Here is a 21,298-nt window from a genome sequence, read left to right on the forward strand (position 1 = left end):
GACACTGTCGCCTTATGATGCAAAAGAAGCCAGTGTCCGGGCGTCAGCCATCTTCTCTTAAATTGTCAACCGAGCTCTCGGAGCGGTCTGCTGTTGGACAACAAAAGAACAACAACAGCGATCATGGGAGCTGTTTTGGGTTTGTGCTCGATGGCAAGCTGGGTCAGTATCATTCTTCATTTGACTGTGAGAACAGTTTTAACAGCGACAGGACGTTTTAGCTGCCTCGATTTAACAAATGTTGCAGTGACTGCGCAGGAGGAAAATGTCAGGCCAACACGATGAGCGTCTGTGGCGCAGACATACTAACATCACCGTTTGGCTCATAACACACTTTAGTGATTCAGTTACTGTGAGCGTGTTACTGCACTTTTAGTTAGACGGAGCCGATTATGCGAAACATCGCCGTACTACCTCCCATCCAGCAGGCCTGTTGATGTTCATGTTACACAGTGATGGCTCGTAAACACACTGTCAGTGATATGAAAACACCGGGGTGTGACGTTAGCTCAACCTTGTAAACAGAGTGGGGTATCTGCTGCACGCAGCAGATTCGTGTCATGTGAAACGGACAGATACACCTACAGACACGAGGTGCTTCTAGGAGCTAAATGATTGCCGTTATTCCTGTTAACCAATGAGCTTTAAAATATCTGTGCTTAACTCTAATGCTCGACTTGTTCCCATGTGTGTATGTAGATCCCGTGTCTCTGTGGCAGCGCCCCTTGTCTGCTTTGTCGATGCTGCCCCAGTGGAAATAATTCCACAGTGACTCGCCTCATCTATGCCTTCTTCTTGCTTCTGGGAGTGGCTGTTGCCTGTATCATGTTGATGCCTGGCATGGAGGGCCAGCTCAAGAAGGTACGCAGTGTTCCTGACGTAAAACTAGCCTTGGAATAATGCCTGCATATCTCCTGCAGCACAGAGATGTCACAAGTTATGAAAACACTCTCATGGATATTTTAGTTTGCTAAGGCTTTAACAGGATTCTGCAGTGAGAGTAAATATAGTTTGGTTCATTGCTCCTAATTAAGACACATAGTCCTTGTTTGCTGTTAAGTAGCTTACCAGTTGTTAATCACCTTATTCTCCTAATGAGCCATACCTGCCCGTTCCAACTGTTAAATACTTAAATATGTGTGATATTCACACCAAGAGAACTGTACACGGCTGTGAATGTACTGTGATCTTTCCTCTCATGTGGTAACTGTTTTTATGTTGATCCCTGCAGTGGCCTCAATCCCCCTTTTTTTCTGTTTGTGCAGTTTTGTTGTATAATATTGGTCACATTATTATAACAAAATAATCTGGTGGGATGTTTGGAAAAAAGTTTTAACGGTGTTCAATCGGCCGTGTTTGGAAGCTGCAGTGCTGTGAAAAACCTCATTCTTTGGGTTTTTTGTTTGTTTGTGTTTTGCGTATTTAATTTTTTTATTTTTATTTTTTTTAGGCATGTTTCTCAACTAAGCAAGTGAGACAACACTCTAATACTAGAATAACTGACAAGTCAGAAACACTAAGATAATATGTTACATTTGAGAACAGTTTAGTGGAAAATGTCAAAAACGAATAAAAAGGCATTTCAAACCATTAATCCGATTCTTCAGTGCTGTTTAGATGGGCGCAACCTCTTGTCATTCATCATCAACACGTTATACTCAAAATAGACACCAAAGAGGAAAAACCCTTCCGATAAACCAATGTTAAATATGTTATGGAAACATGTTCACGAATTATTAAAATAGGACAAATGAACATCTGAAAAACTCAAACTGTAACTGAACAGTGTGGCACTGCATCATGAATGATGCACACTGTTTGAAAATTCATGACAACGACTTCAATAAAAGTTCAAATCTAAAATAAGAAAACAACAATTTTTTCCGTTTATTGAAGTCTGGTCGCGGGGGCAGCAGCAGGGGAGCCCAGACCTCCTTCTCATCACCTCCTCGAGGTTATCCAGGGAAACATCCAGCCATTGGTGTGTCCTGGGTCTGTGCTGCGGCCTCCTCCGATAGGACGCGCCCAGCTTAGACACCTTACCCAGGAGGTGACAGCTTTAGCCATCACCTTTTTGTGTAGAGCTGCAGCTACTCTACTCTGAATCCCTACATAATGATTCAACTCCTCAGCCTCGCAAAGGGAGAGACCATCCGCCCTTCGAAGAAAGCCAATGTCCGCCGTTTGTATAGCTGTCTCAATCCAGGCCTTCACTATTAGAATAACAGATTTTTTGGTGTTTTTCAACAGTGCTCCATCTAGTGGCAGATGGCTGCATAACATTTATGACCCAACAATTTACCAGCATTAGGCATTAAATCTGGTACCAAATAGTGACAACGGCTAGTCGCGAACATCACTAATTTTTCACATTTGAACATTGACAAAGATGATCCAAGTAAATGTAAATTTTTTTAAATGATAATTTGATTTAATGGAAAAGCTACAAATGCTCTAATGGAAAAGTTATTGCCCCTCAAACGTAATAACTGATTGTATCCTCCTTGTTTTGTGATAACTGACGGTGAGTGTACCACATCACTGTGGAGGAATTTTTGCCCCCTTTTTGCAGAATTGTTTTAATTCAGCGACAAAGGAGGATTTTTTTTTTTTTTAAAAAGTTCATGACTTTGGTTAAATTTAAGTCCAGGCTTTGACTAGTCAAATGGTCATTGGACTGGTTCTTATGTAGCACTTTTGTACTCTACCTGAGCACTCGGTGCTTTATTCAACTTCTCTCTTTCACCCAAGCACTTTTTTCTACGTTTTTCTATGCTGGATCTAGCTCTATTTTTTTCCATTTAGCATTTACACACATGCATCCAATGAATGCGGCGGAGAAAAGATTGGGACTGGGCCCAAGGATATTTGGCATGCAGACTGGAGAGATGGAACCACCACTTGCTGTTGTGCTTTGGGTCGTTGTCCTGCTGCATAACCCAAGTGTGCTCAAGCACTTTGACCGCTGTATAAGAACCAGACCAATTTTCATTTTCAAGATAGGTTTGTATGGCCTTGTGCAAGCAGTTGTGTTAGTGACATTAAGCAACACTAATTGTCTTAAAACTAAAGCAACTAAAACAGATTCAGTTCAGATAACTTTTCTCTTAATAAATGAAATCATCATTTTAAATTGCTCTCTATTGACTCAGGTTATCTTTGTCTAATACTGAAATGTGTTTGCGCTAAAATATCTAAGCGTGACATATCTGACCAAAAGAAAAGTTAGAAAAGAGGCAAATATTAGCTTTGATGTATCCAGTGGTGTTTGTATGACCGACACATCGTTTGAGTGGCGGGTGCTGCACTATGACACAACTGTATACATTGTCTCTTTTTATGTTGCTCTAGATCCCAGGTTTCTGTGAAGGAGGGATGGGTTCGTCTATTCCTGGTGTGGAGGGACATGTGAACTGTGATGTGCTGGTTGGCTACAAGGCCGTGTACCGTGTTTGCTTCGGAATGGCTATGTTCTTCCTGCTTTTCTCTCTGCTCATGATCAAAGTCAAGAGCAGTAAAGACCCTCGTGCTGCACTCCACAACGGGTGAGTCAGCATGTCCATCTTCCACATCATGTCTGCTATGACACAAAGTCAGGTTTTATTGAGATTTGATGGATTGATTACCTGCTTTAAACACGCCAAACATATCATGTTATTAGAACATGTGACAAGCTGGAACGTGTTCTTGTTATAGCTCACATCAAAACTAGCAACAGGGAGTGAAAGGCCATCTTTACTGCGGAATATCCCACTTAGGACGGTAGCTAGTGATTATTTTCATGAATATAAGAAGTATTTTCAATAAAATTCAGTTTTATTTAAATAGCACAGCACCAGATGTGTTGCTCACAGTTTCCTGATGTCCATCATTGCACGTTTAAAACATGTTACCATTAATGTACTTGAACGATAACATCTGCGAACATTTTCAGCACTAATCTGATTGTTAATTTCTTTATGTTCTGTTTGTCAGGTTTTGGTTCTTCAAGTTTGCAGCAGCTGTTGCCATCACTGTTGGATCCTTCTTTATCTCAGAAGGGCCCTTCACTACTGGTAACTGTTTTTGGTTCACTCTCACTTAGTCCAATTGATTACATTGATAAACAATACACTGATCATTGATTGCGCACACACACCTTGTTTCATTTTACAGTGCACATTAAGGGACGAGAATAAAGAAATGTGAACGTGCCAGATTAAAGCACTCTATTCATCTAACACTAAAGATTTCATTATATTAGTGTCCTTTGTGTGACGTTCTTTCTCTCACTCTGATCCACAGTGTGGTTCTACATCGGTATGGCGGGGGCCTTCTGTTTCATCCTTATCCAGCTTGTTTTACTCATCGACTTTGCCCATTCTTGGAACGAGTCCTGGGTGGAGAAGATGGAGGAGGGCAACTCTCGCTGTTGGTATGCAGGTATGATGACAAGTGACAGAGGATACTCGTGGAGATGACTAAAGAGCTCTGTCTTTGATCTAATAGATTTGAAGTGCAGAGAAAAATGTTTTGGTCATAGCTGGAAAAATAGGATTTACTTAAGACTTATTTTTATGTTATTAATTACAACAGTCACAAGAAATAATTAGGTGTACACTTGGGTGTATTTGTTTGACAAGTAAACAACTGATGGTGTTTCCATCAGCTGGAAAAGCTTAACACAACTCTATGTTAATGAGGTTTCTTTCTTTTTGTACGTTCACAGCTCTGCTGTCAGTCACCACAGTCAGCTACTTGCTGTCTCTGGTGTCTCTGGTCATGTTCTATGTCTACTACACCCACTCTGATGGCTGCACTGAAAACAAGGTCTTCATAAGCATCAACATGCTGCTCTGCATCGCTGCCTCCGTCATGTCCATCCTGCCACAGATCCAGGTTCACACCACTTCTCTTACATTCATACAGACGCACATTTTGTGTACATTAGATGACTCGACATGTTCAGCTTTTATATGTAGTAGTAAGATGCATTAATCATATTAACATGACAGGATATGTAGTGCTTTATTATGAAGTGATGTTATGCAATGTAACACTAAAAGGATAATGGCATGAATTATAGCAAGTCAGACATGAGATGATGGAGTCATGGAGGTGTCGCCTAATATAATTCAGAATGTGTCATTTATGGAAGTTGTTGTTAGAAAATAGAGATAACTGATGTGTGGTGTGTCATGTACAGGAGTCCCAGCCCAGGTCTGGCCTGTTGCAGTCTTCTCTGGTGACACTGTACACCATGTACCTGACCTGGTCTGCTATGACCAATGAGCCTGGTAAGAAAACAAAAGCTTTTCAGCCTGCTGTGTTTTGCAGTGTGTACTGGTATGTGCCCATAACTGACCCCCAGACCCAGGCCTAGCCCCACACACACAGATACACATCCGTCCACATCTACCCCATGCTCTGACGTGAACGGACAGGTGCCCGCCCAAAGCCAGCAGTGATCCCGGAACGCTGCTTTGAGAATCAGTTTGACACCAACGGATTTCAACTTTATTCTCAAACTGATCAATAATAGTTTTTATCTAATGTGGGCCTAATACTATCCAGAAATGTTTTTTCCTTTTCTTTGGGTCCAGTAGGTGTCGTTCTTGATTGACGCACCAACACAGTGTTGACACAGTAAGGCCAATGTTGCCACACACTCCGTGTGAGGAGGATAAGTGTAAATTAGTTGGGAAAATGCCCTCAGCACTGCACTGGTAATGTTTAAATGTGTATTTTTGGGATGCCTCATGCTGCATTGATCTATTGTGTGATTTATCAGTTCCATTCTCTCCACATGGTCACACTCTACTTGTGAATATGGGTGTTTCGATTGGTCCAGATAGATCCCACAAAGAAAACTGTTGTGTTAGAGCAGCTGGACAAAGAATAAAAATACTGCAGTGTACAATAAACAGAGTGCCACAGGTGCCTAGTGTGGACGCTAATAAATGCACATGCAAAGATTTACAAATACAACAGGGATTTTTAAAAAAAGTAACAACAAAGTTGGTTTAAAAAAACAGTAAAATTAAGACTGACGTTTTGCAGAGTAGTGCAAATTGTTTTGATAAATATGTCCACTATTAATCTAAGAAACTGCTGCATGAAGGTATAATACAAAAATATGTGTGGGATAGTTTGGCTAATAGGTGTGATCTGCTGTCATAGAACAAGTAGTTACTGTACTGTTCTCTATAAAACAGTAGGAATGATTTTCTGAAGTGTTGTTTGAGGCAGCAGGGTTGAATCACACTGAGGAAGGAGCTTTGCTGCCTTCGAAGTGTGGAGTGATGCTGGCTTGTCCATGATGGAGAGCAGTTTGTCCCTCACCAACTCAAAGCCTATGGACTCTGGCGCTGATGCTTTCTGCCAGCAGACAACAGCAAATTAGATGGCCAGACTGGTAGATCACCCCCAACACATTAAAGGATCTGAGCTTCCCCTTCTTATAAACAGCATCAATGTAAATGCCCAACTACCAGTAGCTCTCCACTGTTTCCACCTCCTCCCCCATGATGTTGATGGACCTAGCTGAAGACTTTTTCTTTTGGAAGTCAACTGCCATCTCTGTTGTCTTGATTACATTCAGAACGAGGGGATTTCTTCCTCACCAGCTCTCTGTACTCTGACTCCTGCCCACCCTTAGTACATCCAACCAGTGTAGTGCCGATGGTGATCCAGTGCTTGTTGTTAGGAAAACTGCATACAGTCCTGGTTGGGACGATCCTCACAGAAATGTATACAGTCAGTGATGCTATAGCTGTCATTTCCATTTGGATCACAGAACATGTCTGTAGTGTCAGAGCATTCCTGCAGGGCATTTCTGTCTTCTACCTCTTCACTGGGTTGGTGGCAACAGGAAGGAAAGGAAGTACAGGAGCACACTAAGAATATAGACGGATAGAACACCTTCCTAAATGCTAAACGCTACTGATATCACTGACATGTAGTGCATTTGAATAGACTTCAGTGGCTGTGCCGATGACGGTAATTAGATAATTAAACAATCTCTTCTTGTCTCTCAGACAGGAAATGTAACCCAAGCCTTCTGGGCATTATTGGGCTAAACACCACAAGTCCTGGCAGTCAGGACCATGTGGTTCAGTGGTGGGATGCCCAAGGGATTGTGGGATTGATCCTTTTCCTCATGTGTGTCCTTTACTCCAGGTAAGGAACTCCTTAATTATCTTTGTAATTCTAAACTTGCAAACACCCAGACAACTAAATGGTTCATTTACTAACCTGCAGGCTGTCTCTTTGTGGATAGCACGATTCTAACTCTAGCCCTCTGTTTATTCGTCAGCATCCGCAATTCATCCAATGCCCAAGTCAACAAGCTGACTCTGACCAGTGATGAGTCTGCTCTCATTGAAGATGGGCCTCAGACGGACAGCTTTGAGGAGGGAAACGGCCCCAACAGAGCTGTGGATAATGAGAAAGATGGTGTCACGTATTCTTACTCTTTCTTCCACTTCATGTTGTTCCTTGCATCGCTCTACATCATGATGACACTCACCAACTGGTATAGGTAGGTTTCACGGTGTAGGAGACCTGTATAAGTCTATCTTTGTACTTTATATTTGTTATTTCATGGGTTTTGTCCACAATAAGTTTAAAGTTGCGCAGTCTTCAATAGTCGGAGACGTTACCTTTGCTTTGCTGTGGATTTCTCACCTCATATGTGGGGTTTAGGTCCAAATAAGGCGCGTTTTGTGTTTCTGCTAAGGTATATTATCTGGATAGAAGCAACTAGTCCACTTTGTTTGTGTGTATCCGCAGCCCTGACCTCAAGTATGAGGCCATCACCAGCAAGTGGCCGTCTGTGTGGGTGAAGATCTCCTCCAGCTGGATCTGCATCGCACTCTATGTGTGGACATTGGTGGCTCCACTGGTCCTGGTCAATAGGGACTTTGACTGAAACTGCACACTGTCCCACTGTTCCTCCAAATATTGAAGCTTTCACCTGTGTTTTGTTACTGCAAATTAAGAAACTTAGTAGTTAAATAACATTGCATGAGTCAGTGCTGAAGGATTGTTGTTTATTGGCTCTGGTGACTCGCTTGTATTGCTGAGTGTAGCTACATAACCAGAAGGTGATGAACTAGTCAGGACATTCATGTGTTTTGTTTTGTTTTTTCCAGCTGTGACTTCAGCCCATTCTCATGAATCCTTAACAGTTCGTTGCAGTCGTTAGTATATCCTGTTAAACCCAGTGACGACTTGCACGTTTTTCTTTGAAAACTCGACGTCATGTTAACAGTAGTTGTATCTGAAAAGGTTCCTATGATCCTGCGTGCACATCAACTCTGCACTGTAATGTTCTGTATGCCGTTTCCTGTTTAAAAAAGGGAAAAAATGTTTTTATTCTTTTGAGTTGTGCATGAGCAGCTGTGACATTTAGAAGCAAGAGTAGGTTCCCACTGGCTCCATCACCCTGCGTGAGCAGTGTTGTGCATATGTGTTGGTGTAGATAGTTCTTCTTTATATTGCACATGTCTGCACACGCTCAGCTAATTGAGTAACAAGATGCATTCTTGTTTTTGTTGCTTCTGACTTGCTTTTTGATAACATTTGTGGTTTTGACTGCTTGACAAGCTTCCTGATAAGTTCTTGCGTAGCGCATTAGCTTGTTTCAGACATATTGTGGATGTGTTTGACTCTCATCTGTGATATTTTTTGTTTTCTTCTTGACCTAACAGTATATTGTAACTGATTTAATAAAAGAAATATGGGCGGGGGGAGTCAAGTCTAATTTGTTGTTTGTTGTTTAGCTGGGTTGTACACAGTTGTCAGCTTCACCATTATTTGGTAGGTCCACCAAAACACTCATTGAGCTCTGAACCTAAAGGTATCCTGTGCTAATGTGTCACACAGTGTTCAGTCATTTGTTTCCTGAAAGGAAATCTCATCTCATCATGCTTAATACCATTAAATCCAAGCTGAAATCACAAGATGAGATGGCAGTAACATGAAAAACCACCAGGGTAGTGGCAGGAAACTCTAAAGTTCTTTTTCTATTTACAGAAGTTTACATTTATCTTCAATCTTGCTCATTTCTTTGTAGTTTGCTTCCAGGCAGCTAGACCTTCCTGTATTTTTTTTTTTTTTTTTTTTTTAAGTGCTCATCAACAACAGTTTTCCACTTTCTGGATATCTTGCAGTGTTCTTTCAGTTTATGCAGGCCGTGTACCAAAAGATTCGGGTGGAAATCTTTTGTACCAAATATAATCTTCATCTTAATACAGTACTGCGCTCTGCAGATAATATTAATTTCAACTGCTGTAATAAACGAATGTATCAAATAGAGGACAAATAAAGTTCATCTCTTCTCAGTGCTTGTATGTCAACATTTGCAAAGGATTTCTTTTGTTGCAGTGAGGTGTAGGGCTCATCAAGTAATTCTCGAGTATTCCACCAATTAATCAGATAAATCATTTTCTTATTAATGAACAATAATAAATATTCAAAAGGTGAAAATTTCCATTTTAGATACGTCTGTCAAAAGACACAACCCACGTCTATCTATGTGCCCTAGTTAAATGTAACTTCAATGCAAAAATATATAAATACTTGAGTACATTCAGAGGTCAAATAAAATAAGCAATGAACACAAGCTAAACTTAAGGCATAAAAATATAACCTGTCTCTGATGGGTTTCTGACATTAATGGGGGCAAAGAGTAGATACGTGCAGTGGTTTGGATTTGGCTATTCCCCTGCCGCTCCTCGCTTCAACTATTTCCACTGCAGATCCCACAGATCAGTCACCCGTCCGCTCACCAGCTTGAAACAAGGAATAATCAGTTTGCCTTCTCTGCTCAGCACTTTTATACTTCCACATAACTGCATCCAAGCATGTTCCTGGCATGCTCGGACACTTTATTTCACATGTTACATTTTCTCATTTGGTTTAAACCTAAATTATTTTTCTATGATTAATCTTTAGCTTAACAACTTACAACTATTTTTCACACAGGACCAGTAGGATTGGATATTTTTATTCCTCAACAAATAAAGTCGTCATTTAAATTGCTATTTGTATTTACTTCAGTTCAATTCAATTTTTTTTACAGCACCAAGTCACAACAACAGTCATCTCAAGGTGCTTTATACTGTAAGGTACCCCCACAATAATACATACAGAGAAAAACCGAACAGTCATGTGGCCCCCTATGAGCAAGCACTTTGGTGACAGTAGGAAGGAAAAACTCCCTTTTAACAGGAAGAAACCTCCAGCAGAACCAGGCACAGGGAGGGGAGGCCATCTGGGGTGAGACAAGGAAGACAGGATAAAAGACATGCTGTGAAAGAGAGCCAGAGATTAATAACAAGTATGATTCAATGCAGAGACTATTAACACATAGTGAGTGAAGAAGAAACACCCTCCTCCACAATGGGTTTCATTTAATATGAGTGACTCAGTTTCATGTAGTAACGCAACATATTATTAAAAATGTCAGTCAGTATTCAGTATTATGTCTGTATTATTGTTTCTACTGAGTAAATGCATTTCAGAAATAGTTTTCTGATTATTTTTAGGCAATTTGGGATGTGAAAAATAGAATTACGAACACCAACAAATGGACATCTTTTATATTTTATTATTTGAAATGAATCATCTGTCATGTACACCACTAGAGTACACTGAAAAAAATAACCTGTGGGATTAACATAAAAAAACATGTAGATTGGTTGCACGCAATTAAGTTATGTTTTGTCAACCTTAGTTTTTTATGTTCCAATTGCATACAATTATTTATACATAAAAACCGTATCCAATAAATAAAACTCAGTTAAGGTTGATCTCACTGTATGTACTGTACTTTTTTTTTTTCAATCAAAGCAACCAACAAAAACATTTTGAACAATGACGTGTATTTTTCAAAACAGTATACAGCTGTAACAGCAGTCCAGATGATACATGACTCATCTGAATGCATCTCTTGAAAAACATTCCAAAATGTACCTCACAAACATCTGCTGAATCCTGAATTCAACATTCTAGGGCCTATGACAAATTTAACATTGAATTTGAAATCTCTTTCACGCCTCACTAATACTTACACTGTGGAAAACAGGGCGTTAGAATATAGTTATCCTTCTTTCAGCCTGCAAACAATCAGATCCTACAGAGAATCCTTCTTATTATATACAATGTGCACTTATTTTTGTAAATTTATTGAACTTCTTTCTTTGAAATAAGAGCAATATTGGGCAGACAATAGTTGACATCCATACAATATCCTCTTGCAAATATTAGAAGAAATACGTGATAACATAAAAATGACAATACCATCTCTTTACATCATCTACTACTACATCTAGCTACTATAGTCTATGCACAGTCTTTGATGACCGTGAACTCAACTCACATTGCTATGTGTTTAAATTACATTCTGGTCAGTCATTTCTCAGTACATACAATATGTAGCTAAATGAATTTATGTTAACTTGATTACTGTGAGCATGGAGACATTTCTCCATTCAGACCATAAAATGAATATCTTGACTTACCTGGGTGATCCCAGCTATCCTGCTTACCAGATTGGGCAAAGCCTAGCACTATTCATTTGTATACAAGGGAAACCTGGGGGTTGCACCTGACTCACAAGTTTATCAGGCTAATGCACTTAACTCTGTCCCAGTTCTTAGGCTACTTTAACAGGAAACTCGTCTTCTTGCTCAGGGCTCAGGGTAGTGTAGATGACAGTGGGCTCCAAGACTCTAGGGCAAAGTGGAGGTGGTTCATATGGTGTTTGATTGTCTTTGTTTCTGAATTGCTTGTAGACTCGTGGGTCCTGGACCACATAGGTTGACGAGGAGGAGTAAAAAACCAGGCCCAAGATAATGATGAAGAATGACAACAGATAGAGTCCCGAGAACTGAAACACAGAGACAGAGCTATCATGTGACATTCAATATATGCATACATGCAATATTTTATTTTCAACCTATTCTAAAACTAATGTAAAGATGCACATTTCTTTTAGGATAATGCTGATTAATAACAGTTCATCAGGATTGGTTGTCCTGACTTGTCTTTTATTTAAATCTTATTTAAAGTCTCATAAAAATCTATTATATTTGTCTTTATTTGATAGTGCATGGTAGAAAATGTAGGGAATCAGTATTATCCAATAAAGCAGTGTCAAAGTGAGATCTCTGCTGTTGGTATTAACACTATATTGCCAAAAGTATTCACTCACCAATCCAAATCACCAAATTCAAGTGTCCCACTTACTTTTATGGCCACTGCTTCTACAAACATTTGTGAGAGAATGGGTCACGCTCAGGAACTCAGTGAATTCCAGTGTGGTGCCATGGTAGGATGCTACCTATGCAACAAGTCTAGTTCTGAAATCTCCTTGCTACTAAATATTCCAAAGTCAAGTGTAAGTGGTATTAAAACAACTTGGAAGTGACTGGGGAAGACGGTAACTTATTCACAAATTGGTGGTGTCAGCAGATGCTGATGCATATAGTGAGAGGTCACCAAATTCTGCACAGTCAATCACTACAGACCTCCAAACTTCATGTGATCTTCAGATTAGCTCAAGAACAGATTTCTGTGCAGCTGCATCCAGCCTTACACCACCAAATGCAATGCAAAACCTGCATGCAGTTGTGTAAAGCATGCTGGACAACTGGACTTCAGTGCAGACAGTGAAAAAGGCCTGTTCTCTGGAGTGAAGGCATTTTCTCTGGAGTGACGAATCTCGCTTTGCTATCTGACAATCGGATAGATGAATTTGGGTTGGTGGTTACCAGGAGAAAGATCTGACTGTACTGTGCCAAGGTTTGGTCGAGGGTGGTGGCACTCTCACTCGGTGTTGGTCCAGTGTTGGGAACAGTATCACTTCCTGTTCCTGTTACAACACGGTGTAGCTTATCTGTGTAGCCCATTTAAGTAAAAACTCTTGGAAAATGACTTATTTCCTAGTGTCCCAAAGCTTTATTCAAAGCACACTCTTTGTTGAATAACTGGCTAATTATATTTACAGTATTCATTCACCGTGTCTTTAGGGATTCATTACATTAGCTTAGCTTTTAGCCAACTTACTAGCAGTACGGTGTCTTCAACTGTCCCTCCTGCACCTTAGTCCTAGTAGTTCCTACACAGAAACCATTCACATCTAAAATCTTTCCCCACTCTGTGGCACACCCGCCAAGGAACAAACTCTGGTTTGGGTCATTCTGTTTTGAGAAACGTGCCGTTAGAAACACCATGTCTTCCAAAGGCCAGAACAGGGACATTCAATGAACCCTGAAATTGCTGGCTAAAGATAAACAGATTTGGTAAAATTCTAATTCACATCGGCAGCAATTAAAACCTGGATACATCAATCGGAGGTCAGTAAAATTAATATTGAACCAGTGTGTAACTTTACCAAAACAATGTCAGACTCTGTAGTTTTCTCTCGTCCCCTCCTCAGTCGAACCAGGAGTGACATGTTTAGTCACATATTTTCCTTAAATCGCTGTCTGTCTGAGTGGTGTCCAAAAAATGATGTGAGCTTTATAGATAATTGGGAAACTTTCTGGGGAAAACCTGATCTTAGCATGGAAGACAGCATCCATCCCACTTTGGATGGAGCAGCTCTCATTTCTAGAAATGTATTAAAGCCCCCAAAAGATGACTATCCAGAGCTGGGACCAGGAAGCAGAGTTGCAGTGCTAAAAGCCTCTGTGCAGCTTCTCTCCTCCTGTTATCTTCCCAAAAACCCATCCCCTTAGAGACTGTATCTGCTCCCAGTCCAAGAAAAAACAAACCAAAAATCAGCAAAAGACAATTTAAACATAAACAAATCACAAAGAAAGACCAATTTAGTATCTATAACTGCACCAACGAGTAAAACTGTTAAATGTGGATCATTAAGCATTAGGTCTCTCTTTCTGAGCCCAGGCTAGAAAACAATTTAATAATTGATCAGCATATTGATGTACCCTGTGTTACAGAAAACTGGTTAAATGAATCAACAACCCTGAGTTATACTAGCTCAGAATCCTCAAAGCACAGGACGAGGAGGAGGAGCAGCAGCCGCAATATTCCACTCCTTCTTATTAATCAACCAAAGACCCAGACAGAGTTTTAATTCATTTAAAAGCCTGATGCTTAGCCTTCTTCACCCTAACTGGAAAACTCAAAAACCAGTTTTATTTGTTATCTATTGTCCACCCTAGCCCTTACTGATTTAGTTTTCAGTTCAGATAAAATAATTATATTGTAGGTGATTTTAACATCCATGTAGATGCTGAAAATAACAGCATAAACATTGCATTTAATCTGTTATTAGACTCAATTGGCTTCTCTCAAAATTTAAAAGAACCCACCCACCACTTTAATGGTAAATGGTAAATGGACTGGTTCTTGTATAGCGCTTTTCTACTCATCTGAGCACTCAAAGCGCTTTACACAACTTGTGCATTCACCCATTTGCACAAGCACATTTTTCTAAGTGCTTTATAGCTAACATTCACACACATTCATACTCCGATGGATGCATCGGAGAGCAATTTGGGGTTAGTATCTTGCCCAAGGATATTTGGCATGCAGACTAGGGGAAGCCAGGAATCGAACCACCAACCTTCCGATCAGTAGATGACCTGCTACAGCTACCCCCGGTGGCTCACACTCTAGATCACACTCTAGATCTTGTTTTAATATATTGCATAGAAACTTTACGTTTAAAAGTGTTTCCAGAAAACCCTCTCTTGTCTGATCATTTCCTAATAACATTTCAATTTAGATTAATGGATTACACAGCAGTAGGGGAATATCAGAGTAGATGTCTTTTTGAAAGTCTGGCAAGTAGGGAAAGAATTCCTCCACCGTTCTCTTCAATGTTATATACCAACACAGAGAGCAGCCAGCTAAATTCTACTCCCACAGTGGCCGATTATCTCGTTAATAATGTTACATCTTTGGTCAGTATGACCCTGGATACTCTGGCTCCTCTGAAAAAGAAAACTTGGCTCTGTTGAGCTTTAACATTAACTAGTAATAACTAGTAGAATCTTCCCATTGAATTTTTTTTTGTGTTTTCCTTCCTCTGGGGAACTAAAAGTGCCCACCAAAAAACACATGACATATGAATGGAAAGCATAGGATGTCCTCTATTTAGTACATCAGTACTTAGTAAGGTACACTACAGGTCAAAAGGTTCAGAACACCCCAATTTTTCCAGTTATTTCTTACAATTCAAGTCGTTCAAGTCTAATGAATAGCTTGAATTGGTACAAAGGTAAGTGGTGAACTGCCAGAGGTTAAAAAAAGGTAAGGTTACCAAAAACTGAAAGATAATGTTTATTTCAGAATTATACAAAAAGGCCTTTTTCGGGGAACACAAAATGGGTTAACAATTTAAAGCTGTTCTGCAGCAATAGATGTTCATCAAGCCTTGAAAGCTGTTCATACTAATTCCTACAGCTGTTCCAACCTTTCACTCTGAACACTCTGACAGGAAGAGGTCTGACAGACCCAAAGCCACAACTGATAAACCACAACAGAAAAAGAACAAGATGGTAAGCTTGAAAACATGGAATGGCCAGCACAGTCTCCGGACTTAAACCCCATCAAGCTGGACAAAAGAGTGAAAGCAAAGTAACCTACAAGTGCCACACATTTATGGGAACTTGTGCAACAGATATGGGAAGAACCTTCTGACAAATATTTGATTGTATTGTAGAAAGAATGCCACAAGTGTGTTCAGCTGTTATATCTGCAAGGGTGGCTACTTTGATGAGTCAACAGTTTAGAATACTTATTTGTACTGTGCTTTCCTTTCAGAGTTCAATCAGACATTAAACTGGATAATTTTCAATAACAAACTGGACAAATTGACTGGCAGTGTAGCTCAAATAAGTCAAAAGATTTTGACCAAAATCAGACCCCATGTTATCTTAAATGGTATGGTACCTCATAGTACCATATCACCCCAACAACCCCAATCACTCTCACACTGGAAACTTACTTGTTGTTCCTAGGGTATTTAAACGTAGAATGGGAGGCAGAGCCTTCTTTCAGGCCCCTCTTCTGTGAAACTATTTCCCAGCTTGGATTTGGAAGACAGACGCTATCTCTAATTTAAGATTAGGCTAAAGACTTTCCTTTTTGACAAAGCTTATAGTTATGGCTGGGCCAGGTATCCCTGAATCCTCCCTTAGTGATTGTGCCATAGGCCCAGTATTTCTCCTTCTCTCAACCCTTGTCACTCACTATGTGTTTATACACCACTCTGCATTTAATTAAGCATTATTATTCATCTCTGGCTCCCTTCCACAGCATTTTTTGTCCTGTCTTTCTCACCTCTATAAGTTGCAGCAGATGACCTTCCTGAGCTTGCTTCTGGTGGAAGTTTCTTTCTGGAGGTTAAAAGCTTTTCTTTTCACTGCCACCAAAGTGCTTGCTCATAGGAGGTCATCTGATTGTTGGGATTTTCTCTACATTATTGTAGGGTCTTTACTTTAAAATATTAAGCACCTCGAGGCAACTGCTGTTGTATTTGGTGCTATATAAATAATATTGAATTGAATTGAAATATGGTGTGGGGTTGTTTTTCAGGAAGTGAGCTTAGCCCCTTAGTTCCCAGGAACTCTTAATAGTTCAGTATACCAAGACATTTTGGACATTTTCATGCTCCACACTTTGTGTATTTGCGATCATTCTCTTGCTTATACATCCACCTTCATTTTATCATCATCATCCTGGTAGATGGCAGCAGCTTTTTATCAAGGTCATCTCAGTACATGTTTTCTTCAATTATAGGAAGCATACCAATGATCTATGCTGAAAAACAGCCCCACATCATGAGGTTCCCACCTCCAAACTTCGGTGTTGGGATGGCGTTTTTGAGGTCATATGCAATGTCTTGACTTCTTTTCATGTGTGGATTGTATGGGTTGTTATCGACATCTAGTGATATTTCATGTCAATAGCACCATTAAAAATATATTTACTAAGAACATAGATGAACCATCGAATACTTATTTTACCCCCTGTACTGTGCTAAAACAATCATCTGACAAATAAACTCTCTAAAGGCATTATTTAAGCATTTCAGCTCCCAGTTTTGGGATTACCTGTTTTCCCTTCTAGTGGACATGGTTAATGGCAACTAAGCTATTGATAGTTTCTTATATGCTACAACTTAAATAAATGTTGCATAAAGACGGTCAGTTACGAGACTTCCGATAAAAATGAACTATAAAAATTTTGTTTGTTTGGTTTTTTTCTAAGGTTGTAAGAAAGCAGTTTCCAGAAAATCTGCTCAGTTTAAACTCTTAGGTGGCATTTTAAAATATGCTTTGACACGTATTTACAACACATCTCAAGTTCTCAGCTTTGAAGATACATTTCTCATTATAGCAACACAGAATACAGTAAAGATAAACTACGTTTTCCTTGTATTACTTCTGGAACCTGTGTGAATGTCCTGCTGCCCATGTCACCAAACCCACTCACCCTCCACCATCAGACCTGTGCCACCTGCCTGCCAGCATAGCTCTTGCCTTTTTTGTGTTCACCTCATCCATTCTTAACTTTATATCACTTTTTATGAGCAAAAAAATATTTCTTAGTGCAACAAGTATCATTAGCATTTTCATAAGTCACAACAGTGTACATCATTTATACCACAATGCAGTTCAGTTATTTTAGTTTTAATCAACTACATCAATTAGTCTAGTCAAACTAAATAGTGCTTTACTGTATATATATCTTTTAAACTGCACATCATCACATAAATGATTCCTGGCAGTTGATTACCTTGTAGTGAAAGAGAAAGAGGCCACAGAAGAGACTGTAAAGGTCAGCTGTGAGCAGAGACAGATTGACTGAGGTGGCACTAGTCCTCTTCATCACAACAGGCATGAAGCTGTAAAGGCCAAACATGAAGGCACTGAAACCAACATAAAGAAGACCTGTGAACACACAAAGAGGTATCGTTTTTAATAGGATTTATTTTTTATTCCATTATAAAGTGCTCAAATACAGTAGAGAAACTCTATGTAAGAACCAGTCTATGTACTATTTACCATAAAAGTGGTTATTGTGATCTTATGGATCATGCTATGAGTTATTGCTAACTCTTCATTCCCAACCTACACTGTAGAGATGCAGGAAAACACATTTGTGTACCAAAAGTTTTTCATACTAAGGCGTAGTCACAAGCCCTTTTCTCCAGACAAACCAAGGCAAAAAACTTTTATGGGATTTCCTAACACATTTTGTGTCTTTTTGTAAGTGAACAGGGTACTTCTCCAATACTTTTCATTTTAGTTCAGTTGTATTCATATTGAACCAAATCACAACAACAGGTGCCTCAATGTGATCTATATTTATATTCTAGCCTGATTCTACCAGAGGTTTCTTTTTATTACAAGGGAGTTTTTTCTTCCCAGAGTCTCCAAGTGCTTGCTCATAGGGGGTTGTCTGATTCCAATACTATGTGGTATTGATTTTACAATGAAGTGCCTTAAGGGACTGTTGTAAATAGTCTCTATACACATATACAGTTGAACTGAACTAACTTGAATGTGATTCCTGCCACTTTGACCAAGATCCATGTGAGCAGATCTGAGAATGAGAGGTTTCAGGGTGTTTTGCCTCCTCTTTTATGGCTGATGTACCTACCATAAAAATGGCATCTTGTGTGACTGGCAGCAGCCACTAGAAAGGGCTACCTTATAATGCAAGCATGTAGTTTGAAAATTTCTTCTCAGAAGCCCATCCCTTGATAAAGCACACTAGTTCCATCTCTGACTCTGTCACTTACAGAGGGGAACTGAAGAGCGTGCAAATCTTTGAAGTCTTATTTGTGAGAAAGCTTAAGAAAGTCTGATAAAGTTTGAGAAACAAATGCTTTGACTTTTTATCCTTGAGTGATGGTTTCCCATGTTTTCCTAAGTGATGAGCTTCATTACATATTTTAATACGAGGACCCATGCGCTTGGAAGTGTGAGTAAATGCATCAACTCCTCTAGGTCAATACAGAGATGCTGTAGGTCAGCATCTCTGCAAAAAGCCACATTATCTGCAAAAAGCAGAGATGAGATCCTGAGACCACCAAAGTGAAAGCCTTCCGCCACTTGGCTACGCCTAAAAGTTCTGTCCATAAAAACTGTGAACAGAATCGGTGACAATGGGCAGCCCTGGCGGAGCCCATCACCCACCAGGAACAAGTCCGACTTATTGCCGGCTATGCGGACCAAGCTCTTCGAAAGCGGTCATATAAGGACTGAATGGCCCGTAGCAATGGGCCAGACACCCCATACTCCCGGAGCACTCCCCGCAGGACATCCCGAGGTACACGGTCGAATGCCTTCTTCAAGTCCACAAAACACATGTAGACTGGTTGGGCAAACTCCCATGCGCCCTCGAGTATCCTCGAGAGGATAAAGAGCTGGTCCAGTGTTCCATGACCAGGACGAAAACCGCATTGTTCCTCCTGTATCCGAGGGTCAACTAACACACACACACACACACAGTTGTGTGTGTGTGTGTGTGTGTGTGTGTGTGTGTGTGTGTGTTCAGGGTCACCTATCTGCCAGTTCCAGGATACTCTTAGAAGCTCTTTGTGTTCCATGATAGCCCTGCAACAAAGCATACACAGTGATTTAATAGCACTGGCTTATTTTTACAGAACCAGAGTTCCTTTAGGGTCTTGGCGCTTGGTGCACAGTGGACAAAGAATGTTTATTCTAGTTTAGTATGGCCAAAACCACTTTCAGTGCTCCCAAAAAAGTTGATTCTGTTTATCTGGACGTAACATAATAATTTGCATATTAACGATCAAGAAACTGACCTCATGGCCCATTGTTTGCCAGTGGTGCTAGTTTCAGTCATTATTCAAATGTACTCATTATACACTTGGAGAAACCTGCAGTCAGCAGAGACTGAAGAAGTCACTTGGATGAGTGACAAAACGTTTCTCCCACTGAAAACAATATGTTCAAATGAACAGAATCAACCTTTTGGGATTTCCTTACCTGGATGATTGAGCATGCATCAAGACACTTTCAGTGGTGTTTCGCTTTTTGTGTAAAGGTTCAAATTGCAGATAAATGGGGTGGTTGTAGCTCAGGAGGGAGAGCAGGTCATCTGCATACCAACTGGAAGGTTTGGTGGTTTGATTCCTGGCTGCTCTATTGTGCATGCCATATATACTTGGGAAGATGCTAACCCCAAGTTGCTCTTTCCAATGCATATACTGGAGTATGAATAGAAAGCACTTACTTAGAAAACACATAAAAAAGTGCTTGTGTGAATGGGTGAATAAGTTAAGTTGTATAAACTGGTTTGAGTGCTCAGGAGGAGTAAAAGAAGTTCTATATAAGAACTAGTCCATGTGCCTTAAAGTTTTAGATTTAATTTCCTTGTGAAAATGTGTCTAAAATACCTGATAGAAATGAGTGGAAAGGCCAAAGTTACATTCAGAAAGTGTTGTTCTTACATCCGCTCACCAATTGTACCTGTAATGTACCTGTATTATCATTATGCATTAATACTTAATTTTTTAAAGGTAAAATTTATTCTCTTAAAGGCTAATAACAAATGCTGTAAAATACACATAGTTCAGTTAAAAGTACAATATGTCTAAAATTTGATTAAATTTAAAATTCAATTTAGAAATTAAAGAAAACTACATCAAAACTGTGCTAATTATACCTAGCTTGTTACTTATTAAATTTTGACCACTTGCATTTATGAAGCATGTTTCTCCTCCACACAAACTCACAGCTGAATGCCGCTGAAGAAGGATCCAAATAGTCCCAACATGCCCAGGAATTCAACACGACTCAAGTTCTTTACAATAAACTCTTCGCATACATTGGATATTCCGTACAGCATAGCTCCTCCCAGAACTAGCAGATTCCCAAACAGCTTCTGCTCTCCTGGAAAGATTCAGGAAGAAAGAGAGGAGGAATCAACACTCACAAATGACCAAGAGGCCCCAACAAACTCACAGCACCCACACATGCATGCACCCTTAGTGGGCCACAATAATGCATTGTTTATCATATCAAATTACCAGTGGATCTGTGCCTTGATGAGCTGCTTGCAATCAAATGTAAATTTGTTGAGTGTCATCTTTTAAGTATTTATGTGTACATGACAGCGTGTACTTGGTACTTGCCAAAGCCTTGCTGTCCACCAAGAAGAACATCAGCTCCTACCATGCAGCCAATGCCAAGCAAACATAGACCTGTCCCGACAAAATGGACAGTCTTGTATCTCACTAGGAGAAAGAACCAGGACAGCAGCAATACCACTGGGATGACAAAACAGTCTAAGAGCTGAGAGAAAGAAT

The 21,298-nt window shown here is 39.9% G+C and overlaps 2 protein-coding genes across 2 annotated transcripts in view; one reads left to right on the forward strand and one right to left on the reverse strand.

Moving 5' to 3' along the window:
- On the forward strand, positions 1-8,732 carry serinc1 (serine incorporator 1). The gene is made up of 10 exons (XM_085132122.1): positions 1-162; positions 700-861; positions 3,352-3,545; positions 3,976-4,055; positions 4,285-4,422; positions 4,709-4,878; positions 5,186-5,276; positions 7,017-7,158; positions 7,295-7,519; positions 7,771-8,732. Exons 1-10 carry the CDS (start codon positions 124-126, stop codon positions 7,907-7,909), a joined length of 1,380 nt encoding a protein of 459 aa, XP_084988248.1. The 5' UTR covers positions 1-123; the 3' UTR covers positions 7,910-8,732.
- Positions 7,980-21,298, reverse strand: part of slc35f1 (solute carrier family 35 member F1) — a 20,592-nt gene continuing 7,273 nt past the window's right edge. Inside the window, exons 4-8 of the mRNA XM_085132124.1 lie at positions 21,125-21,284; positions 20,726-20,882; positions 19,528-19,580; positions 17,755-17,909; positions 7,980-11,872 (exon numbers count right to left, since the gene is read on the reverse strand). Of these exons, the coding sequence (XP_084988250.1) occupies positions 11,639-11,872; positions 17,755-17,909; positions 19,528-19,580; positions 20,726-20,882; positions 21,125-21,284 (759 nt within the window). The 3' untranslated portion in view covers positions 7,980-11,638. The remainder of the gene's footprint in view (positions 11,873-17,754; positions 17,910-19,527; positions 19,581-20,725; positions 20,883-21,124; positions 21,285-21,298) is intronic.

This window comes from Neolamprologus multifasciatus, chromosome 15 (genome assembly GCF_963576455.1).
Source record: "Neolamprologus multifasciatus chromosome 15, fNeoMul1.2, whole genome shotgun sequence".
NCBI lineage: Eukaryota > Metazoa > Chordata > Actinopteri > Cichliformes > Cichlidae > Neolamprologus > Neolamprologus multifasciatus.

What these genes read in the sequence shown, in the direction of transcription:
- serinc1 (XM_085132122.1), top strand. Translation starts at nt 124, where the DNA reads ATGGGAGCTGTTTTGGGTTTGTGCTCGATGGCAAGCTGG. An exon ending in TGTGCTCGATGGCAAGCTGG is followed by an intron (nt 163 to 699) that starts GTCAGTATCATT and finishes GTGTGTATGTAG; the next exon opens with ATCCCGTGTCTCTGTGGCAG. An exon ending in ACACTCACCAACTGGTATAG is followed by an intron (nt 7,520 to 7,770) that starts GTAGGTTTCACG and finishes GTGTATCCGCAG; the next exon opens with CCCTGACCTCAAGTATGAGG.